Source organism: Anomaloglossus baeobatrachus, chromosome 8, assembly GCF_048569485.1.
Source record: "Anomaloglossus baeobatrachus isolate aAnoBae1 chromosome 8, aAnoBae1.hap1, whole genome shotgun sequence".
NCBI lineage: Eukaryota > Metazoa > Chordata > Amphibia > Anura > Aromobatidae > Anomaloglossus > Anomaloglossus baeobatrachus.
The window spans coordinates 87,566,578-87,593,966 of NC_134360.1; the positions used below are offsets into that span (position 1 = coordinate 87,566,578).

Consider the following 27,389-nt stretch of genomic DNA (forward strand, 5'->3'; position numbering starts at 1 on the left):
GGAAGGCGTCTCTGTGGAGATCTTCCCACGTTTTCCTGGGGGGACGGGGCTTATCGCAGCCCACGGGGGGCGGGGCTTAGCGCTAAAAAGAGCGCCAAGAAGAAGTCAGTGTGCACACAGCTACCAGTAGATTATCTCTGCAGGAGTCCCTGCAATCAGCAAGGGACTCCCCCTCCTCCAGCCAGCACTCAGCTAGAGGGAATAAACACTGAGTTTATGAGCCTTGGGGGCCCTCCCCCCGCCACCGTTAGATTATCTCTGCATGGTTCCCTGCAATCAGCAAGGGACTTTCTCCTCCTCCAGCCAGCACGCAGCTATGGTGGGAATAACGACTGTAAATTCAGCAGTCCTGGGAGCCTTCCCTGCACTGTCTTTCTCCCTTTGTCTGGGAAACCAGTCAGGGGAGAGCTCACCTTAACACTGCCTCAGTCCAGGCAGTGGAAATAGCAGGAGTCAGCAGAGTCAGCCTGCTGTGTCCGGCCACACAGGTGCAATGTATCAACTCAAAGCCTGCAAAGAGGGGCTGAGGAATTGTGCCTCTGCCCTGGGCTCTGGAAAATCGGTGTCTGTGGGACCCGTCGTCCAGTAAAAGGCAGCCCAGGATCCAGCGTCGCAGGAGGGGGTACGTGGAGGCAACACTCCGCGTTCCCGCCGGTTGATGGTATTGGGAGATTGGTCCCTAAGGGAAACAATCGCCCTCAAAAAATAACAAAACCTTGAAAGGATGTGCCTCCTACAGACACTAAGCTAAAACTGAGGTTGCCTGGCCCGGCCAGGGGGTGTATACTGCAGAGGAGGAGCTAATGCTTTTTGCATCTACTTAGTGTCCTCCTATGGATAGGCAGCATAACACCCATGGTCCTGTGTCCCCCAATGAGGCGTCAGAGAAAAATCACAAATGCGAGCTGAATCATTCACTAACATGTGTCTGATTCCAATGCGAGTTTTTCTCGCATTGCTCTACTGCGAGAAACTCGCAAGTGAGAATCCACCCTTAATGAGAATTTCGCTTAACAAGCAAAGCTTTCTGTAAATTTGTAACTCTGTTTACGAGAAAGCTTTGCTGTACGAGCAAAATCCTCACCGCACACACTTCCGGTTCCGTACATCCACCGCACTCTAACCCGCTCTTGCAGTCCGCACAAACACACACACAATCACGCACAAACACGCATGCACACACATACAGTATTATGCTCACCTTACCTTCCGTTCCACCGCTGGCATCATGGTTCTTGTAGTCTGCCGGTACATCGCGACGTCCTCGCGGCGAACTACAAGACCCAGGAGGCCGGCGATGGGGCGGAAGGTAAGGTGAGCATATGTGTACCTTCCGTTCCATCGCCGCTCCACTCCAGACTGTGTATCAGCATCCATAGCGACGAAGCAGGAACTTCCTGCGTCACCGCTACTCAAAGGCAGCGCGCTGGCCAATCCGAGGCAAGCGGCTCCTGCCTTTGACATCAGCGCTCTGGCAGCAGAAGTTCCTCCCTCGTCGTTATGGTAACCCGATACACAGCCCATATCGGAGAACAGCAAGTCCCAGGAGACCGGCGAGGGAACGGAAGGTAAGGTGAGCATAATATGTGCATTTCCGTGCGTGCTTGTGTGTTTGTACGTGTGTGGAATGACACAATAGGGGGAACAGGATGGGACATTTAACAAGTTGTGGAACGAATTGTCTGCATTGCAATGATTTCCTATGGGAAATCTTGCTTTGCTGAACGAGTAACTTGGTTAACAAGCACACTCCCAGAACGGATTGTTCTTGTTAACAAAGGTTCCACTGTAATTGTATCACCATTTTCCAACACGCATATCATTTTTATTTCTGTTGATGGGGTTGAGAGAGGGCTGTTTTTTTGCATGAAGAGCCGACATTTTTTTTTTTGTACTAATTTAATGTACAAACATTGCTTATTAAAAAAAAATGTAACGATACGAGGTGACCAAAAAAACCCAAACTCTGGTGTTTTTATATATCTTTACAGCAATTACCAAATGTCTTAATTCCACCTGACTTTTATAAACATGGAGATACCAAATGTTTTTTATTTTTTGTTTTATTTTTTTTTTAACCCAGAATAATTTGAAATTTTATATATTTGTCAAAACTTTTTTTAATTTATCTTTTTTTACATTACTTCTAAAGGGTACCGTCTCACTAAACGGCGTACTAGCGATTCCGACCACGATATGACCTGGTCAGGATCGCTGGTGCGTCGCTACATGGTCGCTGGTGAGCTGTCAATCAGGCAGATCTCACCAGCGACCAGCGACTCTGCGCTTGGTAATCAGGGTAAATAACGGGTAACTAAGCAAAGCGGTTACCGGTTACACCGCTTAGCGCTGGCTCCCTGCACACTTATATGATATTCAACTTTGATTTTTATCCCTTTGACATTTTTCAATCACTGTCTATTGTCTGGTGTTTATTTTTATGTGATGATAAGGTATACATTCATACGATTAAATAAATAAATTCTATTCTATTGGGCAGTAGTGTCGACTAGTGCTTCTTTTCTTATGCTAATTCAACATGAGAAACAAAATCATAGCATGTTGAGATTGGCAGAGTGGCACACTGATTCAAGTCTAAGGATGAATGCAAAACATCAAACTGCACTTGGACGTCATCAGAGTGCAGTCCGACTTATGCCTACACCAACAATGGAGAAGATAGAGAAATGAAGTCGTCAGTCTTTCCACAACTGTGATACAATTTTTTCACGTGCGAGAATCAGATCACAGTTAATGACACTCGACTCACACACTGATTAGAGTTTGTGCCTAGAGTTATTTGCACAATTGGCCCTGTTCTCTCACATGAAAGAATCTACGGCGTTTGAACCCAGCCTAAAGGATGACACTTTTCAGTCACCGCCTAGTAAACTATGTGGCATTGCTACATTAGTAAAGAGGAAGATGTCCAACTTTCACTGCTAGAAAGGCCATGGAGAGTTATGGGATCCTGCAATGTAAGCGCTTTGGGCTCAAATCTTGCAGAAATATGGGCGCTTTCGGGAAGTATGGGAGTGGACATTAGGTTAACTTCTGAGCACTTTTGACACAAACTTATATTTAGAAAAATCACCAGTCTGGGGCTGGTCACTTTTATTAAATTTAAAAGGGTGGCCCCAGATTGGTGATGAGTTATCTGTAAGGAATGGTGTTGCCATTATCGGAGTACCTTTGGGGCCTTCTGAAAGCTGCTCAGATACTTACATGTACTCATTTTTCAAGCAACGAACACTTTCAAATTTAATAATTGACTTTTCATGTGCGGCTTAATTTATTCCAAATGTTGAGGCTGGGGTGTCATGTAGCCATTGGTGCTTATTGTTAATTAGTGCATGGCTATGCAGCTTTTAGACACATGTAATACTAAAAAAATTGACTAAACTTTCAGGCTGCTGCCACAAATGAGCATAATCATGGGCATACCTAAACAAGTGAAATACATTGTTTTCCCAAAAATAAGGCACTTTCTTATATTTTTTTTCCCCCCAAACTGCGCTAGGGCTTATTTTTGGGGAAACACAGGATGGGGGCCCAAAAAAGGCAGTCACCCCCCCAGGAGAGTCATCCTTACAAGACCTCAGACATCTGCATCGCGCCCAGGTTCTCCTGAGATCCACAGTGGGCGCTCCCAGCAGGTCCTTGTGTGCTCCACATGGTCCTCCCCTGCTTTCGACCGTTACGCACACACATCAGAATGCAGAAACATCATACAAACATCTGGCGATACTGTACTGCTTCCATCTGGCAGTGCTGTGGAATGCGAGGACCTGCGGTGGAACTCATCGGTGTGTGGGTGGGTGCGTGCGTGCGTGATCCACAGCGTCACATTCGGGGTCTGAGAAGTATGATTGCAGGCTGGTCGTCTCTCTTTTGGGGGTGCCCGCTTTATAGAATGAAGTGTCCTGCAGAATTCTTTAACTTTTTTTTTAGCTGCATGGACACTTCATTATTGAACTGTGAATAGGGCTTATTGTCAGCCCTTATATGTAAGCCTTACTCCGAAAAGGCTGAACATTTTTGCTAGGGCTTATTTCCTCAGTACACACAGTATTATTGGCTATAAATGACTTAATGACAAAATGTATAATTGGTGGAAGAAGGTTGAACTAGATGGACCTAGGTCTTTTTTCAACCTAGGTAACTAGATTTTCGAGGAATAACATCAGTCTTAAAATTATGGCTGATCATTTTAGTATGCGGATTTGAATGTAAATATTGTTGCCACCATATACATGGCTGGGTAAAAACTCAGGCCAGTCACCTCTGTAATTAGTATACTGGACAAGTGCAAGAGCTACCTCCTATTTCCATGCTCTAGTCCGGTCAGTAATTCAGACCAATGTAATGCATGCTGCAGCTATTTCCACAATGACAGTTGGTTCGGGTGGAAGATTGCCCATGTGCACTGGCTCATTGGCTATAATGGGCGCATGTGCTCGGTCACACGCAACGCACAGACCATAAGATTCATTACAATGCATTTTGAGTTTACATCTACAATAAAAAAAAAATGAACAAAAGGTAAATAAAAAAGGGCTTTAAATAAGAATTATTGTATTCAAAATTTATATAGAAAAAATACAACTATTAAAAATGCAACATCAGCAGTCATATTAAACACATCATATCCAAATAACACAACCCCTAAAAGTTAGAGGAGGACTGACTGGTAATTTTGCTAGATTAATCAGGGAGAGATCGCTAGTGCAAGCGACATTTTACAAATCTAATTTAGTACTTTTATATTATTTACAAATACATAACAGAACTTTATGGAATGACATTGAGGGCGACTATTACAGACAGCCCTGCTGAAGGGGAAATGGTCCCAATAAGACAAAAGCCTCCTGGAGCTGAGGTGTGATTAGGAGAAGCAATATCAATATTCTGTATGATGAAAGTCTTGTGCCGTGAGCTCATACTGGATCATCAGTGTTCATTTTCCGTATATTTCATTCATTTCCTCCGTCCACTCAAGCTCTTCATTTCCTCCAGTTCCTTATCCTTTAGATGGGATTCTGCTGTTGCCTCGGAGAGCTATGGTTATAGAAAATGTGAGAAAGACTGAACATATTGCATATTAAAGCCTTCATGTATATCACCATTAAAAGTGTTAGGGTACGTGCCCATGATCCGGACATGCTGCATCCTGGACGTAGCATGTCCTGTTCTGCGGGGCAGCGAATGCTCTCCTCCGGAGTCCGCAGTGGTCTGTGCTCACGATCAGGGTTCGACCCGCTGTGGACTTTCTCTCTGTTCTCCCTGTGGAGAACACTCGCCACTTCGTAGTGTAAATTGAAATGATGCGGCTTGGGTGCCGCACCGCAGGTCAGTTTACGCTGCGAGAAAAACAAGCACAGTGTGCATGGGATTTATAGAAATCCGATCACTGTGCTTGTACTGTAGAAGTGTTTTGGACACAGTGAGAACACAATGCATCTAGAACCCTGATCGTGGCCACGCAGCCTAGGCTATTTTTTGTTATGGGGCGAAGAACTTACCTGACTATCTTACCCAGTGAGGATCTCTGCCGGGTTAGAGCGGCGACTCCTGCTTCGATTCACTTGACGACAGAGTGGCCCTTCTCTTGTATTCTGTCAATGTGGCATCAATGCCGCAGTCATGTTGATTCACAGCCGACTCCTCTCAGGTAGCAATGAGCCGTCTATCAATCAGTATGACAGTGAAGCCGCGTTGACAGAGCATAGTGGAAGAGATGTAGATGCCCTGTTGACGTGACATCAATGGAAACAAGAACATTACCATTAAGAGCAAGTTAGCAACTACCTGCTTGTTCGTTCTTAGCCCCATAGTAAAAAAAAATATAACCAAAAAAGAGAATTTTGTTTACTTACCGTAAATTCTTTTTCTTGTAGTTCCGACATGGGAGACCCAGACCATGGGTGTATAGCTAGCGCCTCCGGAGGACACACAAAGTACTACACTCAAACGTGTAGCTCCTCCCTCCGGGCTATATACACTCCCTGGATGACAATCTACCCAGTTCAGTGCAAAAGCTAAAGGAGGACATCCACCCATAAGTAGAGATAGAGTAAAACTCGGCAAAACCAGAACTCTGTCTACTAACAACAGCCGGTGAAACACACGGAACAAAAAACTGCCAACAGGCAACAGGGAGGGTGCTGGGTCTCCCATGTCGGAACTACAAGAAAAAGAATTTACAGTAAGTAAACAAAATTCTCTTTTTCTTTATCGTTCCTTCCATGGGAGACCCAAACCATGGGACGTTCCAAAGCAGTCCATGGGTGGGAAATAAACCAAACTGAGAAGTAGGCAAAACCTAACTTCACAAATGGGCGACAGCCGCCTGAAGGATGCGTCTGCCCAAGCTCGCATCTGCCGAAGCATGAGCATGCACTTGGTAGTGCTTCGAAAAAGTGTGCAGACTGGACCAAGTGGCAGCCTGACACACCTGCTGAGCCGTAGCCTGGTGCCTGAAAGCCCAGGAGGCACCGACAGCTCTGGTCGAGTGCGCCTTAATCCCCGGCGGGGGAGGCACCTGAGAACACTGGTAGGCATCGGCGATAGCCGACCTAATCCAACGAGCTAGGGTCGGTTTAGAAGCAGAGAGACCCTTGCGCTGACCCGTGGTTAGCACAAAAAGTGAGGTGCACCGCCGAAAAACGGTGGTGCGTGACACATAGATTCGGAGCGCCCGCACCAAATCCAAGGTGTGCAACGCCTTCTCAAAGCGATGCACAGGAGCCGGACAAAGAGAGGGCAATGAAATGTCCTGGTTAAGGTGGAAAGAAGACACCACCTTAGGGAGAAAGTCCGGAGTCGGACGAAGAACCACCTTGTCTTGGTGAAACACCAAAAAGGGGGATTCCGAAGAAAGCGCAGCCAAATCAGAAACTCTCCTGAGAGAAGTTATGGCTACTAGAAAGACAACTTTCTGTGAAAGTCTAGACAAAGGAACCTCCCTGAGAGGCTCAAAAGGGGGTTTCTGTAAGGCCGTGAGGACCAGATTAAGGTCCCAGGGATCCAAGGGCCGCCGGTAAGGAGGGATGATGTGAGATGCGCCCTGCATGAAGGTGCGCACCTGAGCCAGTCGGGCAATACGCCGCTGGAACAATACCGACAAAGCCGACACCTGTCCCTTGAGGGAATTGAGGGACAGACCTAACTGTAGACCTGACTGTAGAAAACACAGGATGGTCGGCAAGGAGAACGGCCAAGGAGCATGGTCGGAAGAGCGACACCAGGACAGGAAAATTCTTCAAGTCCTGTGGTAAATCTTGGCTGAGGAAGACTTCCGAGCCTGAGTCATGGTGGAGATGACCTCAGAGGGAATGCCTGAAGCCGTCAGGATCCAGGACTCAAGAGCCACGCCGTCAATCTGAGAGCCGCAGAATTCTGGCGGAAGAACGGACCTTGAGAGAGAAGGTCTGGGCGGTCCGGGAGATGCCACGGCACCTCTACGGACAGGCGGAGCAGGTCTGGGTACCAAGCTCGCCTGGGCCAGTCCGGAGCAATGAGTATGACTCGACGGCCCTCCGTTCTGATCTTGCGCAGAACCCTGGGCAAGAGCGCTAGAGGGGGAAACACATAGGCCAGACGGAACTGAGACCAATCTTGAACCAGTGCGTCTGCTGCGAAGGCTTGAGGATCGTGGGAGCGAGCCACGTAAACCGGAACCTTGTTGTTGTGCCGGGATGCCATTAGATCCACTTCCGGAGTGCCCCACTTGCGGCAGATCGATCTGAACACTGACGGATGCAGGGCCCACTCGCCGCCGTCTACGGTTTGACGGTTGAGATAATCGGCCTCCCAGTTTTCCACGCCTGGGATGTGGACTGCAGATATGGTGGACTTGGAGTCCTCCGTCCACTGGAGGATTCGTTGAACCTCCAACATCGCCAGACGGCTGTGAGTCCCGCCCTGGTGATTGATGTAGGCAACCGCTGTCGCGTTGTCCGACTGAACCCGAATGTGCTTGCCCGCCAACAGGTGGTGAAAGTCTAGGAGAGCTAGAAACACAGCTCTGATCTCCAGCACATTGATCGGGAGGGCTGATTCGGACGGAGTCCAAGTGCCCTGTGCTCGGTGATGGAGAAATACTGCTCCCCAACCGGAGAGGCTGGCATCCGTGGTGAGGATCACCCAGGACGGAGTCAGGAAGGAGCGTCCCTGTGACAGGGAGAGGGGCTGAAGCCACCACTGAAGGGAGCTCCTGGCCTGTGATGACAGAGCCACCAGCCTGTCCAAGGAAGAGATCCGCTTGTCCCAACAGCGGAGAATGTCCAGCTGCAAGGGACGCAGATGGAACTGGGCAAAGGGAACCGCTTCCATTGACGCCACCATCTGACCCAGCACCTGCATGAGGTGTCTGATGGAATGACGGCGGTGCCTCAGCAGAGAGCGCACCGCCAGACGAAGGGACTGCTGTTTGACTAAGGGCAACTTGACAAGTGCTGGCAGAGTCTCGAATTGCATCCCTAGGTACATAAGTACCTGGGTAGGGGTCAGAGTGGACTTGGGCAGGTTGACAAGCCACCCGAACTGAACTAGCGTGGCGACCGTGAGAGAGACACTCCGCTGGCAGTCTACACTGGATGAGGCCTTGACTAGAAGGTCGTCCAGGTAAGGAATCACTGCCAATCCCTGGAGATGCAGGACCGCAACCACTGCTGCCATGACTTTGGTGAACACTCGGGGGGCCGTGGCTAAGCCAAAGGGAAGAGCCACAAACTGTAAATGTTCCTTTCCGACTGCAAAGCGTAGCCACCGCTGGTGTGAGACCGCAATAGGCACATGCAGATAGGCATCTCTGATGTCGATGGATGCCAGAAAATCTCCTTGGGTCATTGAAGCAATGACCGATCTCAGAGATTCCATGCGAAAGTGCCGCACCTGAACATGCTTGTTGAGAAGCTTGAGATCCAGGATGGGCCGGAAGGAACCGTCCTTCTTGGGGACTAGAAAGAGGTTTGAGTAGAAACCGCTGAACCGTTCCCGGGCGGGAACCGGAACATTTACCCCGTTGGCCTGCAGGGATGCCACGGCCTGAGAGAAGGCGGCGGCCTTGGAGCAAGGGGGCGTGGACAGAAAAAATCTGTTTGGCGGGCTGGAAGAAAATTCTATCCTGTAGCCGTGGGAGATGATATCCCGCACCCACTGATCGGCGACGTGTTGGAACCACATGTCTCCAAAGTGGGAGAGCCTGCCACCGACCAAGGACGTTGCTGGCGCAGCCAGATAGTCAAGAGGAGGCTGCCTTAGTGGCAGCGGCTCCTCCGGTCTTTTGAGGACGCGGCTTTGCGCGCCAGTTCGATTTACGATCCTTGGTTGCGGTAGTGGACGCGGTCGAGGGCTTAGAGGATGACCAGTTAGAGGAACGAAAGGAACGAAACCTCGATTGGATCCTGCCCTGGACAGGTTTCCTGGCTTTAGTTTGAGGCAAGGAAGTACTCTTCCCGCCAGTAGCCTCCTTAATTATGTCATCCAGCTGTTCCCCAAACAGCCGGGACCCAGTAAAAGGGAGACTCGCAAGGAACTTCTTAGAGGAAGCGTCTGCTTTCCACTCTCGAAGCCACAAGATCCTGCGGATCGCGAGGGAGTTAGCGGAGGCCACCGCCGTGCGGTGAGAAGCCTCCAGGATGGCAGACATGGCGTAGGATACAAAAGCCGAAGCTTGAGAAGTTAAGGCATCCCTCTCAGGAATAGAGTCCCTAGTAAGGGAATGGATCTCCTCCAGAGAGGCAGAGACTGCCTTGAGAGCCCACACTGCCGCAAAAGACGGGGAGAACGAGGCTCCAGCCGCCTCATATACAGACTTGGCCAAAAGGTCAACCTGGCGGTCAGTGGGATCCTTAAGAGAAGTGCCATCAGCCACAGCTACGACTGTGCGGGCTGAGATTCTGGACACCGGAGGGTCTACCTTTGGGGACTGAGCCCATTCCTTAACCACCTCTGGTGGAAAAGGAAAACGGTCATCTGAACTACGCTTCGGAAAACGTTTGTCAGGACAGGCCCTGGGTTTGGTAACAGTGGTCTGAAAGCTGGAGTGGTTAAAAAACATACTTTTAGCTTTCTTAGGTGAGGTAAACTGGTGCATCTCTACCAGAGAGGCTTGTTCCTCTGACTCTGGTGGGTTGAGGTTCAGTACGGAGTTAATGGACGCAATCAAGTCACTAACATCCGCATCACCCTCAGACAAGTCAATGGGGTACATAGAGGTAGCGTCTGAGCCCACAGTAAACGAGTCCTCCTCGCCCTGTACCTCGGCACGTGAATCAGAGCCGTGGGAAGAGGAAGGAGAAGGGTCCCTGCGTCTCCGTTTAGGGGGACGGGGTCCTGGGACATGCTCTGAGAGCTCTGCAGAGCTAGGAGCAGCCGAAGCACCCTGAGAAGGGGGCTGATGCATGGTCAGCAGTGTCCGGGACAGCTGCCCCATGGAGTCGGCAAAAGACTGCGAAATAGCTTGTGAAAAGGATGCTACCCAAGCCGGGGGTTCAGCCACCGGGGCCGAAGCAGCCGGAGGAACCCCTGAGGAGACTCCAGGCTGAGACACAACCATATTAGCACAGGCATCACAATGTGGGTATGTGCTTGGCTCTGGCAGAATGAGCGTACATGCAGTGCATATAGCGTACATGTTTGCAGCCTTGCTCCGGGTGACAGACATGCTGCTGAGGTGGAAGCTCTGCAGCAAGCAAACACTCCTGTAGAATGTCCTGAGAGTGTAATAAAAAGCCCACAACCAGAGGTTGTGGCTTACCAGACCGCTCTCTGTGTGCCCTCCGGATTCCACAGCTCAAAGCCCAAGTGAAGCGTCAGCTCTCCTAAACAGCAGCAGCTGCAGTATCCAGCGCCGTCCAGTGTAAGAACGCTGAGAAAATGGCGCTGGAAGGAGGAGGGGGGCGGGTATTAGGCCAAGAGCGGGAAAACGGAGGGCCAGGAGAGATGCAGAGAGAGATACAGGGGAGGGAACATCTCCCCAGAGAGGAGTGCCCTCCCCTCTGCTGGCCGAGCGGTGGGCGGCGCCTGCATGCATGACATGCAGAGAAGCCGAAACCGAAACTAGGCCCAAACGAAAGCCGGGGCCTAGATTTTAAAATGCGGCCGACGAGCAGGCACCTTCGGCGCGGTTCTCAAGGGAAACCCCCAGAACCGGCCGGAATTGTCAGTAACAATAAAACACATACTGTCCCCCTAATAAAAGTACCCGGGACCCCTGAAAAACGTCTCAATACTTAGCTTTTGAGACGCAGGGCCATGTCCCTGAGGGGGGGGGGGGGGGAACGCTCCTTCCAGCAGGGACCAGACAGGGCTGCGGATGGAGACCGGTCTCCTGCAAGCAGAGAGGACCGTGATGGCTCCCACTTCAAACCAGAGCCTCTCAGAGGATGTGAAGGAGCACGGCATGTGAAGGCTCCAGCCTTATAAAGTCAACCTTAACAGCACCGCCGACTGAGTGGGGTGTGAAGGGACATGCCGGGAGTCCAGACTGGACCCGCTTTTCTTCTATCTTGAAAATCAAAAAAAAATAAAAATGAAAAAATATCAGAGAATGCAAGTGTGTGTATCCTCCTGAAACACAAAGCATTGAACTGGGTAGATTGTCATCCAGGGAGTGTATATAGCCCGGAGGGAGAAGCTACACGTTTGAGTGTAGTACTTTGTGTGTCCTCCGGAGGCGCTAGCTATACACCCATGGTTTGGGTCTCCCATGGAAGGAACGATAAAGAAAAGGTATCCAATAATCCCTTTAGCCAGACCACAGTTGTAATATAGTTTTTCAAGAACTTACTGACATAGTTGTACACAAAAGATATTGCATACAACCAGCAGTCAAATGACAGTCAACAGTGACGTTGTTATAATTATGCAGCCATTTTCCTTTTACTATATGCTTACGGGCATCTCGTCCTCTAATAGCGGAGTACAGCTGCTGAGGATGTAATTTCCCTGTGTCTGATCTCCCCCTTACCAGAACACTTTCCAATCAGAAATTGATATTAGGTACCAGATACCGAAGTACCATGACTGTTATCAATGTGAGATTCTTTTATTGAATAAAGAAAAAAAATATATGCATCTAAAGTATAACATACACACACATATATATATTATACTAGAAGGTGGCCCGATTCTACGCATCGGGTATTCTAGAATTTACGTATTGTGTAGTTAATGTATGATTTTTGTGATATATATAGATGTTGTTGTGTGTAGTTACCAAGTGTTTGTGTAGGGGCTGGGTGTTGTCTGGGTGTGACGGGGGGTGAGAGCGGTGTTTTATGTGTGTTGCGTTGTTTGTGGAGCGCTGTGTGTCTGTAGCGTTGTGTGTGTGTGTGTGTGTGTGTGTTGCGCGGTTTGTGTGGGTGTGGTGTGTTTTGGGGGGAGGTATGTTTTGTGCAATGTGTGTGTTGTGCGGTATGTGCGTATATTTGTGTGTGCCGCGGTGTTTGTGTGTTGGGTGTTGTGTGTGCAGCGTTGTCTGTGTGTGTGGGTGTCTGTGTAGGGCAGTTGTTTGTGGTTCCCAGTGTGTGCGTGGTGTGTTGTGCAGTGCGCGCGCGTGTGTGTGTGTGTGTTAAGGGGAGGTGTGCACTTCCCATCGTGCTCCATCCCCCATGCAGCGCACCCCCCATCGTGCTCCATCCCCCATGCTGCGCACCCCCCATCGTGCTCCATCTCCCATGCTGCGCACTCCCAAACGTGCTCCATGCGCCATGCTGCGCACTCCCAAACGTGCTCCATCCCCCATGCTGCACCAGCATCAGCCTCTCTGCCCGCAGCATCAGCCTCTCTGCCCGCAGCATCAGCCTCTCTGCCCGCAGCATCAGCCTCTCTGCCCGCAGCATCAGCCTCTCTGCCCGCAGCATCAGCCTCTCTGCCCGCAGCATCAGCCTCTCTGCCCGCAGCATCAGCCTCTCTGCCCGCAGCATCAGCCTCTCTGCCCGCAGCATCAGCCTCTCTCTGCCCGCAGCATCAGCCTCTCTCTGCCCGCAGCATCAGCCTCTCTCTGCCCGCAGCATCAGCCTCTCTCTGCCCGCAGCATCAGCCTCTCTGCCCGCAGCATCAGCCTCTCTGCCCGCAGCATCAGCCTCTCTGCCCGCAGCATCAGCCTCTCTGCCCGCAGCATCAGCCTCTCTCCCCGCAGCATCAGCCTCTCTCCTCCCAGCATCAGCCTCTCTCCTCCCAGCATCAGCCTCTCTCCTCCCAGCATCAGCCTCTCTCCTCCCAGCATCAGCCCCTCTCCTCCCAGCATCAGCCTCTCTCCTCCCAGCATCAGCCTCTCTGTCCCCAGCATCAGCCTCTCTCCTCCCAGCATCAGCCTCTCTCCTCCCAGAATCAGCCTTTTCTGTCCCCAGCTGATGCCTTTTCGGTCCCCAGCATCAGCCTCTCTCCTCCCAGCCTACCCCAGCCTCAGCCTCCCCTAGCATCAGCCTCTCTTCTCTCAGCCTCCCCATCCCAGCCTTCCCCAGGATCAGCCTCTCTCCTCCCAGCCTCCTCCAGCACGCCGTGCTCCTCTGCCGACACTCACACACCCTATCGCATATACTCACACACACCCGATCGCATATACACACACACACACACACACACACATTGACGATATTGCACATACGCGCTCATACTCACAACATCCGGAGATACCACATGCTTCTGGCCATGTGATCCTCCGGCAGGTCCTGGAAGCTCACAGCACAATATCGCCGCCGAGAAGCAAGCGATATCCCAGGATGTTGTGAGTATGTGGATGCGATGTGATGTGTGTGCGAGAGTGTGTGTGTGTGTGTGCTGTTATGTGTGTGTGTGTATTTTTCGCCACCGCAGGACCTTGATGCGCTGGTAACTATGCTACCATGGTTACCAGCGCATCTCGTCCCCCGCTCGTACAGGAGCCCACACCAGCATACGCCGGCCAGCCCCAGCAATGCGAGGGTATGTGTCGGCTGGTTTGGCGGCGTACGCTGATGTGGGCTCCCAGGGGTACAGTACTCACCTGGTAGTCGTAGCTCCGTGACCGTGTCGGTTCGGGGAATGCGGGGGGGGGCAGAGCTAGCGTGCATTGCGTGAGGGGGGCGGGGCGTGGCCGAGTTGCCAATGCCTGCAGGGTGGCGGGGCGAGAGGCCAGAGGCCAATCTGTGGGGGGGGGCGGAGCCTGGGCGAGCGGCCGGCCAATCCGTGTGGGGGCGCAGCCTGGGCGAGGGCCAATCCGTGCGGGGGGCGGGGCCATGGCGAGCCCAGCGGCCAATCAGCTTTGTGTCACCGTAAGGACACAATTTTGGAGCAAGACAGACAGACAGACAATAAGGCAATTTATATATATATATATATATAATATAATATAATATAATAAATATATATATATATATATATATATATATATATATCTTTCTAGGGTGAGATTAAAGTGTGCCTACTAATCTTACAGAGATTGCCTTCTAGTGAAAAAAAAAAAAATAATAATTAGCTCAATGTCCCCTCCATGTAAAATTTAGATTCATGGAGGTTATAAAGGGATCTAGAATTTACAGTATAATCTGCTGGTGGATAGAAAGGATCCCAGATGACACTCGTTGGTTTTTCATGGCACATTTTTCATACAATACAGATATTGCTGTCCCCTCTGATCCTTAACCCATTCGCACCAGAACCTGTTTTTGCCTCTGTGATCGGGCCAATTTTTTCATTTCTGACCAGTGTCACTTTGACAGGTTATAACTCTGGAACGCTTCAACGGATCCCAGTGATTTTAAGATTGTTTATTCGTGATAGGTTGTACTTCAGGATAGGGGTAAAATTAAGATGACTTCTTTTGTGTTTATTTGCGAAAATATCAGAAATTTGACGAAAATTTAGCAATTTTGAAAATTTTAATTTTTTATGCCCGTAAACCAGAAAGTTATGTTAGCAAAAATAGTTCCTAAATGACATTCCCCACATGTCTACTTTACATCAGCACAATTTCTGAAATATAACGTTTTTTGGTTAGGAAGTTAGAGGGGGTTCAAAGATCATCAGTAATTTCTAATTTTCCAACAAAATTTACAAAATCACATCACATCACATATGAAGTGACTTTCAGAGGCCTAGGTGACAAAAAAAAACACCCAAAAGTGACACTAGTCTAAAAACTGCACCCCTCAAACTGCTCAAAACTGCATCAAAGACGTTTATTAATCCTTTAGGTTCTTCACAGGAACTAAAAGCAATGGGGAAGAAAAAAAATAAAAATTTTACTTTTTCCCACAAAAATGTTAATTTAGCCTCATATTTTGCATTTTTACAAGGCTAACAGGAGAAAATACACCATACGATGTATTGGGCAATTTCTACAGAGCACGCCAATACCTCATATGTGGTGGAAATCTACTATGTGGACTCTTGGCAGGGCTCGTAAGGGAAAAAAGCACCATTTGAATTTTAGAGCGCACAATTGTCTGTAATAGATTGTGGACGCCATGTACCATTTGGAGAGCCATCCATATGAGGCATTGTTTTTGTCGGGACGAGTTGACGTTTCTATTGGTACCATTTTCGAGCACTTAACATTTTTGGATCGTTTTTTATTCTCATTTTTGCTAGGTAGTATTAACATGAAACGGCAGTTCAGGAATTGTTTTTTGGGATTTTTTTTGTGCTGTTCAGTTTGGTAAAAGTAACAACAAAGGTTTATTCCTCGGGTCGATATGGTTACACAGATACCACATTTATATCTTTTATGTTTTGACTCTTTTACACAACAAAAATAATTTTTTAGGAATTTATTTTTTTTGCATTATTGTATTCTCAGAGCTAAAACTTTATTTTTCTTTTGATGGCGGCTCTTTTTGTGCGGGATTAGATGTACTTTTTAGTCATACCATTTTTATTGATGGTCAACTTTTTGATTGCATTTTATTCCACTTGATTGTATGATGAAAAATATTTTTTTTATGCATTTTTTTTTAAACTGTTCACTGAAGGGGTTAAATAGCGTGACAGTTTTATAGATCAGGTCGGGCCGGATGCAGCGATACCAAATACGTGAACTTTTTTCTGTTTATTTTTGGTTTTTATACAAAAATGTATTTTGGGGTATAATTTTTTTTTTTTTTTTTAACTTTTCTTAACTTTACCTAATCCCTATACAGCACTTTATCTTTTGTTACTCTGATCACTGGTATAATACATTGACATGCAGCAGCATAGCAATGCATTATACTGGCAGTGTCAGGGTGCAGATCACCTATCAGACCCTGCTGCTTGCTGGGTCTCACAGGCCACCGTACATGGCAATCCGAAGTCATGTGACCTCCGGTTGCCATGACAACTCTCAGGTCCCCTGTGATCGTGACACAGGAGACCCGGGAGAGGTAAGAGAAGCAGCTCTCTGTACCTCTGAAACCTCTATGTATTGTGATCACTATTGATCACAGCAGATAGACGATCGCACAGGGTTAACATCACCAGGACCTGATACAATCTGATCCTGGTGATTTCTCAGGGCAGAACTATCGTTCTGCACCAGAAACCCCGTGATGGGAGCATGCGGGGGGGGGTGGCGCGATCCCCTCCTGGCTGCAGACTGTTGATAAACGTCAGCTCTGCACAAAGCCCAACAGAAGCCGACATTTATATACCGTCGGCCGTCCTGAAGCGGTTAAAATAAAAATGCAGTAATAAAGAAATTAATGGGGCTCTGCTACAGTTCCCTCCACAGTCAGTGGCTGGGAACAGAAAAAAAAAAAAAATGTGGATGAGGCATCGGTGGACTTGCTCTGTGGCCCCTTCACTATCAGGAAGAGTGAAGTCTCTGAGACTTGCCCTTCACGAACAGAAAGTGAGAAAACATCCAAGTTAGAGAGATGTCAATTTATGAGATTGAAAAACCTTTTCAAATAGAAAATGTATAACTTTTTTTTACTAACGTTGTAAAACCTTTGGTTTAACCCCTTCAGCCCCGGGGCACTTTCCGTTTTTGTTTTTTGTTCCCCTTCTTCCGAGAGCCGTAACTTTTTTATTTTTCTGTCAATCTTGCCATATGAGGGCTTGTTTTTTGCGGGACAAGTTGTACTTTTAAATGAAACCATAAGTTTTACCATATGGTGTACTGGAAAACAGCAAAAAAATTCCAAATGCGGAAAAATTGCAAAAAAAGTGTGATGGCACAATAGTTTTTGGGATGTTTTATTCACGGTGTTCGCTTTATGGTAAAACTGATGTGTGGGTATGATGCCTGAGGTCGGTGCGAGTTTGTAGACACCAAACATGTATAGGATTACTTGCATCTAAGGGGTTAAAAAAAAAATTCACAAGTTTGTTCAATAAAAGTGGCGCACGTTTTGCACCATTTTCCGAAACACGTAGCGTTCTTATTTTTTGGGATCTATGGCTAAGTGACGGCTTATTTTTTGCGTCTCGAGCTGACGGTTCTAATAGTATCATTTTTGCGCAGATGCTACATTTTGATCGCCTGTTATTGCATTTTGCGTAAAACTTGCAGTGACCAAAAAACGTAATTTTGGCGTTTGGTAAACGGCGTAGTGGCAAAAAAATTCCAATCAGATTAATTGATTTTATATTTTGATAGATCGGGCATTTATGAACGCGGCGATACCAAATATGTGTATATTTATTTATTTTTTAACCCTTTAATTTTCAATGGGGGGAAAGGAGGGTGATTTGAACTTTTAGGTTTTTTGCTTTTTTTTTTTTTTTATTTTACTAGTCCCCCTAGGGGGCTATAGCGATCAGCAATCCGATCGCTGTTATCTATCTGCTGATCACAGCTATACAGCTGTAAACAGCAGATTCAGTCACTTTCTGTTTCTCTCTGCTCGCGGCCGAGGGAAAACGAAAGTGAAACTTCATAGCTGCAGGAGTCATCACATGACCCTGTGCTACGATGGCAACCACCGATAGTCACGTGATCACGCACATGACTTCCGGTGGGGGCGGCGGTAAGTAAAAAAACATGGCCGCGCGCATATAGATCTTGCTGCCAGACTTTGGCAGCAAGATTTAAGGGGTTAATGGCCACGGGTGGAAGCGATTCCACCCGCGGCTAGCAGGCACACATGTCAGCTGTTGAAAACAGCTGATATATGTGCCGACCGCCGCTACCTGCCCGCGGCAGGGGGCGGGGCTTAACGGGACACGCTCCATGACGTATATATCTGTCCATGGTCATGAAGGGGTTAAACTCCTCGCCCTTCTGAAGATCTGTTCTTACGATCAGTGAAAAGGGAATTTTGTTTACTTACCATAAATTCCTTTTCTTCTAGCTCCTATTGGGAGACCCAGACAATTGGGTGTATAGCTTCTGCCTCCGGAGGCCACACAAAGTATTACACTTTAAAAAGTGTAACCCCTCCCCTCTGCCTATACACCCTCCCGTGCATCACGGGCTCCTCAGTTTTGGTGCAAAAGCAGGAAGGAGGAAACTTATAAATTGGTCTAAGGTAAATTCAATCCGAAGGATGTTCGGAGAACTGAACCATGAACCAAAATAACAATTCAACATGAACAACATGTGTACACAAAGAACAACAGCCCGAAGGGAACAGGGGCGGGTGCTGGGTCTCCCAATAGGAGCTAGAAGAAAAGGAATTTACGGTAAGTAAACAAAATTCCCTTCTTCTTTGTCGCTCCATTGGGAGACCCAGACAATTGGGACGTCCAAAAGCAGTCCCTGGGTGGGTAAAAGAATACCTCGATAAAAAGAGCCGAAAACGACCCCCTCTTACAGGTGGGCAACCGCCGCCTGAAGGACTCGCCTACCTAGACTGGCGTCTGCCGAAGCATAGGTATGCACCTGATAGTGTTTCGTGAAAGTGTGCAGACTAGACCAGGTAGCTGCCTGACACACCTGCTGAGCCGTAGCCCGGTGCCGCAATGCCCAGGACGCACCCACGGCTCTGGTAGAATGGGCTTTCAGCCCCAAAGGAAGCGGAAGCCCAGAAGAACGGTAGGCTTCAAGAATCGGTTCCTTGATCCACCGAGCTAAGGTTGACTTGGAAGCCTGCGAACCCTTACGCTGGCCAGCGACAAGGACAAAGAGCGCATCTGAACGGCGCAGGGGCGCCGTGCGAGACACGTAGAGCCGGAGAGCTCTAACCAGATCTAACGAGTGCAAATCCTTTTTCACATTGGTGAACTGGATGAGGGCAAAATGAAGGTAAGGAGATATCCTGATTGAGATGAAAAGGGGATACCACCTTAGGGAGAAATTCCGGGACCGGACGCAGAACCACCTTATCCTGGTGAAAAACCAGGAAGGGGGCTTTGCATGACAGCGCTGCCAGCTCCGACACTCTACGGAGCGATGTAACTGCCACTAGAAATGCCACCTTCTGCGAAAGACGTGATAAAGAGACATCCCGCAGCAGCTCGAAAGGTGGTTTCTGAAGAGCCGTTAGCACCCTGTTAAGATCCCAGGGTTCCAGCGGACGCTTGTAAGGTGGGACTATGTGGCAAACTCCCTGCAGGAACGTGCGGACCTGCGGAAGCCTGGCTAGACGCTTTTGAAAAAATACGGATAGCGCCGATACTTGTCCCTTGAGAGAGCCGAGAGACAAACCCTTGTCCATTTCAGATTGAAGGAATGAAAGAAAAGTGGGTAAGGCAAAGGGCCAGGGAGAAGAAGGGAATTTTGTTTACTTACCGTAAATTCCTTTTCTTCTAGCTCTAATTGGGAGACCCAGACAATTGGGTGTATAGGCTATGCCTCCGGAGGCCGCACAAAGTACTACACTTAAAAGTGTTAGGCCCCTCCCCTTCTGCCAATACACCCCCCGTGCTCCCACGGGCTGCTCAGTTTTGGTGCAAAAGCAAGAAGGAGGAAAAAATAATTATAAACTGGTTTAACTTAAATCCGAAGGAAACTCGGAGAACTGAAACCATTCAACATGAACAACATGTGTACACAAAAAAACAGGGGCGGGTGCTGGGTCTCCCAATTAGAGCTAGAAGAAAAGGAATTTACGGTAAGTAAACAAAATTCCCTTCTTCTTTTTCGCTCTATTGGGAGACCCAGACAATTGGGACGTCCAAAAGCAGTCCCTGGGTGGGTAAAATAATACCTCGTAAGAGAGCCGTAAAACGGCCTCTTCCTACAGGTGGGCAACCGCCGCCTGAAGGACTCGTCCACCTAGGCTGGCATCCGCCGCAGCATAGGTATGCACCTGATAGTGCTTCGTGAAAGTGTGCAGGCTCGACCAGGTAGCCGCCTGACACACCTGTTGAGCCGCAGCCTGGTGCCTCAAAGCCCAGGACGCTCCCACGGCTCTGGTAGAATGGGCCTTCAGCCCTGAGGGAACCGGAAGCCCAGCCGAACGGTAAGCTTCGATAATTGGCTCCTTGATCCACCGAGCCAGGGTTGATTTGGAAGCCTGTGACCCTTTACGCTGGCCAGCGACAAGGACAAAGAGTGCATCCGAGCGGCGCAGGGGCGCCGTACGAGAAATGTAGAGTCTGAGTGCTCTCACCAGATCTAACAAGTGCAAATCCTTTTCACATTGGTGAACTGGATGAGGATAAATAGAGGGTAAGGAAATATCCTGATTGAGATGAAAGGGGGATACCACCTTAGGGAGAAACTCCGGAACCGGACGTAGAACCACCTTGTCCTGGTGAAAAAAACAGAAAAGGGGCTTTGCACGACAACGCTGCTAGCTCAGACACTCTCCGAAGTGAAGTGACTGCTACTAGAAAAACCACTTTCTGCGAAAGGCGTGAGAGAGAAATATCTCTCATTGGCTCGAATGGTGGTTTCTGAAGAACCATCAGCACCCTGTTTAGATCCCAGGGTTCTAACGGCCGCTTGTAAGGTGGAACGATGTGACAAACACCCTGCAGGAACGTGCGTACCTGTGGAAGTCTAGCTAGGCGCTTCTGGAAAAACACAGAGAGCGCTGAAACTTGTCCCTTAAGGGAACCGAGCGACAAACCCTTTTCCCGTCCAGATTGAAGGAAGGACAGAAAAGTAGGTAATGCAAATGGCCAGGGAGAAAAACCCTGAGCAGAGCACCACGACAGGAAAATTTTCCACGTCCTGTGATAAATCTTGGCGGACGTTGGTTTCCTAGCCTGTCTCATAGTGGCAATGACTTCTTGAGATAACCCTGAAGACGCTAGGATCCAGGACTCAATGGCCACACAGTCAGGTTGAGGGCCGCAGAATTCAGATGGAAAAACGGCCCTTGAGACAGCAAGTCTGGTCGGTCTGGTAGTGCCCACGGTTGGCCGACCGTGAGATGCCACAGATCCGGGTACCACGACCTCCTCGGCCAGTCTGGAGCGACGAGGATGGCGCGGCGGCAGTCGGCCCTGATCTTGCGTAACACTCTGGGCAACAGTGCCAGCGGAGGAAACACATAAGGGAGCTGAAACTGCGACCAATCCTGAACTAAGGCGTCTGCCGCCAGAGCTCTGGGATCTTGAGACCGTGCCATGAACGTTGGTACCTTGTTGTTGTGCCGGGACGCCATGAGGTCGACGTCCGGCACCCCCCAGCGGCAACAGATCTCCTGAAACACGTCCGGGTGAAGGGACCATTTCCCTGCGTCCATGCCCTGGCGACTGAGATAATCTGCTTCCCAGTTTTCCACGCCTGGGATGTGAACTGCGGATATGGTGGAGGCCGTGGCTTCCACCCACATCAAAATCCGCCGGACTTCCTGGAAGGCTTGTCGACTGCGTGTGCCGCCTTGGTGGTTGATGTATGCCACCGCTGTAGAATTGTCCGACTGAATTCGGATCTGCTTGCCTTCCAGCCACTGCTGGAACGCTTTCAGGGCAAGATACACTGCCCGAATTTCCAGAACATTGATCTGAAGCGAGGACTCTTGCCGGGTTGAGTCCTGTGGTGGAGAAAAAACCGCTCCCCACCCTGACAGACTTGCGTCCGTCGTGACTACTTCCCAGGATGGGGGTAGGAAGGATTTCCCCTTCGACAATGAAGTGGGAAGAAGCCACCACCGAAGGGAAGCTTTGGTCGCCTGAGAGAGGGAGACGGTCCTGTCGAGGGACGTCGGCTTCCTGTCCCATTTGCGTAGGATGTCCCATTGAAGAGGACGCAGGTGAAACTGCGCGAAAGGGACTGCTTCCATTGCTGCCACCATCTTCCCCAGGAAGTGCATGAGGCGCCTCAAGGGGTGTGACTGGCCTTGAAGGAGAGATTGTACCCCTGTCTGTAGTGACCGCTGCTTGATCAGCGGAAGCTTCACTATCGCTGAGAGGGTATGAAACTCCATGCCAAGGTATGTGAGCGATTGGGCCGGTGTCAGATTTGACTTTGGAAAATTGATGATCCACCCGAAACTCTGGAGAGTCTCCAGGGTAGCGTCGAGGCTGTGTTGGCATGCCTCTAGAGAGGGTGCCTTGATCAACAGATCGTCCAAGTACGGGATCACAGAGTGACCCTGAGAATGGAGGACCGCTACTACAGTAGCCATAACCTTGGTGAAAACCCGTGGGGCTGTTGCCAGGCCGAATGGCAGTGCCACGACCTGCAGGTGTTCGTTTCCTATGGCGAAGCGCAAGAAGCGCTGGTGCTCTGGGGCAATCGGAACGTGGAGATAAGCATCTTTGATATCGATCGATGCAAGGAAATCTCCTTGGGACATTGAGGCGATGACGGAGCGAAGGGATTCCATCCGGAACCGCCTGGTCTTTACGTGTTTGTTGAGAAGTTTCAGGTCTAGGACAGGACGGAAAGACCCGTCCTTCTTTGGGACCACAAACAAGTTGGAGTAAAAACCGTGGCCCTGTTGATGAAGAGGAACAGGGACCACCACTCCTTCTGCCTTCAGAGTGCCCAGCGCCTGCAGAAGAGCCTCAGCTCTCTCGGGAGGCGGAGAAGACCTGAAGAATCGAGTCGGGGGACGAGAGATTAACTCTATCTTGTAACCGTGAGACAGAATGTCTCTCACCCAGCGGTCTTTTATTTGTGGCAGCCAGGTGTCGCAAAAGCGGGAGAGCCTGCCACCGACCGAGGATGCTACTAGAGGAGGTAGAAGTCATGAGGCAGCCGCTTTGTTAGCGGTGCTCCCAATGGCCTTTTTAGGACGTGACTTAGACCGCCATGCATCAGAGTTCCTTTGTTCTTTCTGAGACCTTTTGGACGAGGAGAATTGGGACCTGCCCGCGCCCCGAAAGGACCGAAACCTCGACTGCCCTCTCCTCTGTTGGGAGAGGTTCTGCTTGGGCTGGGGTAAGGATGTATCCTTTCCCTTGGATTGTTTGATGATTTCATCCAGGCGCTCGCCAAAGAGCCTGTCGCCAGAAATTGGCAAACCGGTTAAACGCTTTTTTGGAAGCGGAATCTGCCTTCCACTCCCGTAGCCACAAGGCCCTGCGGACTACTACCGAATTGGCGGTCGCAACTGCCGTACGGCTCACAGAGTCCAGGACAGCATTCATAGCGTAAGACGCAATTGCCGAGGTCTGGGAGGTAATGGAAGCCACTTGTGGATTTTCGCTTGACCTGCTGATATAGCTTGTAGCGCCCATACGGCTGCGAATGCTGGGGCAAAAGAAGCTCCGATAGCTTCATAGATGGATTTCATCCAGAGCTCCATCTGCCTGTCAGTGGCATCTTTAAGCGAGGCCCCATCTTCCACTGCAAGTATGGATCTAGCCACCAGTCTGGAGATTGGAGGATCCACTTTGGGACATTGAATCCAACCTTTAACCACTTCCGGGAGAAAAGGATAACGTGTATCCTTAAGGCGCTTAGAGAAACGCTTATCCGGACAAGCATGGTGATTCTGGATTGCCTCTCTGAAATCAGAGTGGTCTAGAAACATACTCTGTGTACGCTTGGGGAACCTGAAGCGAAATTTCTCCTGCTGAGAATCAGACTCCTCCGCCGGAGGGGCTGAGGGAAGAATATCCAGCAACTGATGAATGGATGCAATAAGATCATTCACTATGGCGTCCCCGTCTGGAGAATTAAGATTGAGAGCGCTCCCAGGATCAGAATCCTGATCAGCTGTTTCCGCATCATCAACCAGAGAATCCCCCCGCTGAGACCCTAAACAATATGATGTCGAGGGAATTCTAAGCGGGCTCGCTTAGACGATCTGGGGCTAGGTTCTAAGTCCGAACCCTCCGTCTGGGATGTATGAGATACCCCGTGAGGACATTGTTGGTCCAACTGAGGGGGGTCAGGGAACAATGATTCAACAGAGTCCCTTTGCTGAGATACCGGTCTGGACTGCAAGGCTTCTAGTATCTTAGCCATAGTCTCAGAGAGTTGATCCTTAAAGGCTGCAAACTCAGTCCCCGTCACCTGGACAGTGTCAACAGGTGGCTCCCCCTGGGCCCCTCTTAGCAGAGGATCCGGCTGAGGAAGTGTCACAGGGGTCGAACACTGTACACAATGAGGGTCAGTGGAACCTGCCTGTAGCTGGGTCTTACATGCGGCGCAGGCAACATAATAAGCCTGTGTTTTGGCACCCCTGCCTTTTATGGGCGCCATCCTATAGTTTTCCCTGTAACACAATAGGGTATATAGCCAGAAAGAACTGTGCTCATACAGTGTAAATTATATACAGTACACAAATAATGTACCCATACAATACAGCACCATGGGGCTAGCACCACATGTGCTGTTTACCAGCCGCCTAAGCGGTTGTGAGGCCACCAGAGACCGTGTCTGGGTCTCCCATGAATATGTCCCTCTCTGCAGCGTCGGTGGAGCTGACAGGAATGGCTGCGGCGTCCTGACGAGCTGAGGAAGCTGTGGGCGTGGCCTAGAAAGAGCGCGAAACGGGCGCTCATACTGTGTACAGTGAGGGGAGTGGAGCATGTAAATCATACTCCAGCCCTCATTGCTGCTCGCTCCGTGCAGCGTCCCGCCCTTCCCCTGCCTGTCAGGGCTGAGGGCGGGAGAAAAAAAGGGAAACTAGGCCGCAATGAAGCCGGGGACTGTAGTAATAAACGCGGCCGCCGTAAAAGCGCGGTCGCGTGAAAGTCCCCGGCGAACTACAAGTCCCAGCCGCGCCGCAGTGTCCCGTGGCAACGGCGGTCAGTGCGGTAGCCCTTACATATAAACACACTCAGCGACGCTGAGTGTGTAATGGCACATATAGACCCGGTCAGCGCCGCGGTCCCCGGTGCACTAGCACACCCAGCAAAGCTGAGGTGATGCCGTGCGCGGTCCCCATAGGGATACAGAGTACCTTTAAGATGCAGGGCCATGTCCCTGAACGGTATCGGCTCCTATCCATCAGGCTCCACAGGAGTTGTGGATGAAGCCCGGTCTCAGTGCCTGGAGACCGATAAGATCCCACTTCACCCAGAGCCCTAAGGGGGATGGGGAAGGAAAAACAGCATGTGGGCTCCAGCCGCCGTACCCGCAATGGATACCTCAACCTTAACAACACCGCCGACAAAAGTGGGGTTAGAAGGGAGCATGCTGGGGGCCCTATATGGGCCCACTTTTCTTCCATCCGACCTAGTCAGCAGCTGCTGCTGACTAATCTGTGGAGCTGTGCTGTGCGTGTCTGACCTCCTTCGCACAAAGCAAAAACTGAGCAGCCCGTGGGAGCACGGGGGGTGTATTGGCAGAAGGGGAGGGGCCTAACACTTTTAAGTGTAGTACTTTGTGCGGCCTCCGGAGGCATAGCCTATACACCCAATTGTCTGGGTCTCCCAATAGAGCGAAAAAGAAAAAACCCTTATCAGAGCACCAGGATAAGAAGATCCTCCAAGACCGGTGATAGATCTTGGCGGACATTGGTTTCCTGGCCTGTCTCATGGTGGCAATGACATCTTGAGATAACCCTGAGGACGCTAGGAGCCAGGACTCAATGGCCACACAGTCAGGTTGAGGGCCGCAGAATTCAGATGGAAAAACGGCCCTTGAGACAGCAAGTCTGGTCGGTCTGGTAGTGCCCACGGTTGACCCACCGTGAGATGCCACAGAACCGTGTACCACGACCGCCTTGGCCAATCTGGGGCGACGACAGTCGGACCTGATCTTGCGCAGCACTCTGGGCAGCATCGCCAGAGGAGGAAATACATAGGGCAGTCGAAACTGCGACCAATCCTGAACTAATGCGTCCGCCGCCAGAGCTCTGTGATCTTGAGACCGGGCCATGAATGCCGGGACTTTGTTGTTGTGCCGTGACGCCATGAGATCGACGTCCGGCGTTCCCCAGCGGCGACAGATCTCTCGAAACACGTCTGGGTGAAGAGACCATTCCCCCGCGTCCATGCCCTGTCGGCTGAGAAAATCTGCTTCCCAGTTTTCTACGCCCGGGATGTGAACTGCGGAGATGGTGGAAGCTGTGGCTTCCACCCACTGCAGAATTCGTCGGACTTCCTGGAAGGCTTGATGACTGCGAGTGCCGCCTTGGTGGTTGGTGTATGCGACGGCAGTGGCGTTGTCCGACTGGATCCGGATCTGCCTGCCCTCCAGCCACCGATGAAAGGCCAATAGGGCTAGATACACTGCCCTTATCTCCAGAATATTGATCTGAAGGGATGACTATCGGAGTCCAGGTTCCCTGAGCCCTGTGATGGAGAAAAACCGCCCCCCACCCTGACAGGCTCGCATTCGTCGTGACCACAGCCCAGGTGGGGGGTAGGAAGGATTTTCCCTGCGATAGAGAGTTGGGAAGGAGCCACCACTGAAGTGACGTCTTGGTTGCAAGGGAAAGAGAGACGTTCCTGTCGAGTGAAGTCGACCTCCTGTCCCATTTGCGGAGAATGTCCCACTGGAGTGGGCGCAGATGGAATTGCGCGAAGGGCACTGCCTCCATCGCTGCCACCATCTTCCAAAACTGGTGTTTCTCCTGCTGAGAAGTCGACTCCTCTACCGGTGGCGGCGGGGGAGAGATATCTAACACCTGGTTGATGGACGAGATAAGGTCATTTACTATGGCGTCCCCTTCAGGTGTATCAAGATTGAGAGCAACGTCAGGGTCAGAGCCCTGAGCTGCGACGTCCGCCTCGTCCTCCAGAGAGTCCTCATGCTGGGAACCCGAGCAGCGTGAAGAAGTCGGGGAAAATTCCCAGCGGGCCCGCTTAGCCGGTCTGGGACTGTGGTCCGGGCCGGAGTCCTCCACGTGAGACCTAGGGCCCCCCCTGGGAACGTGCTGCGGCGCGGACAGAGAGGGGCCTGGAGGTGAAGATCCAACAGGGCCCGGGGCTTGTGTAAGCAGCTTGGCAGACCATTTGTCCATAGACTGAGCCATGGATTGTGAGAGTGACTCAGAGAGTTTTTCAGCAACAAACTGCAAACTCTGTCCCTGCCGCCTGGAACAGGGGGAGCAAGGGGTTCTACCTGAGCCGAGGGGCCCACTAGTGACCGAGGCTCAGGATGAGGAAGCAAAACAGGGGTTGAGCATTGCTCACAGTGAGGGTAGGTGGAACCCGCAGGTAACATAGCCGCACAAGAGGTACAG

At 50.2% G+C, this 27,389-nt stretch overlaps 1 protein-coding gene across 1 annotated transcript in view; it reads right to left on the reverse strand.

The window, feature by feature from the left end:
* Positions 1-4,159: 4,159 nt before the first annotated feature.
* CBY1 (chibby 1, beta catenin antagonist) overlaps positions 4,160-27,389 on the reverse strand; it is a 53,603-nt gene continuing 30,373 nt past the window's right edge. The window contains exon 5 of the mRNA XM_075320886.1: positions 4,160-5,058. Coding sequence (XP_075177001.1) covers positions 4,978-5,058 — 81 coding nt within the window. The 3' untranslated portion in view covers positions 4,160-4,977. The remainder of the gene's footprint in view (positions 5,059-27,389) is intronic.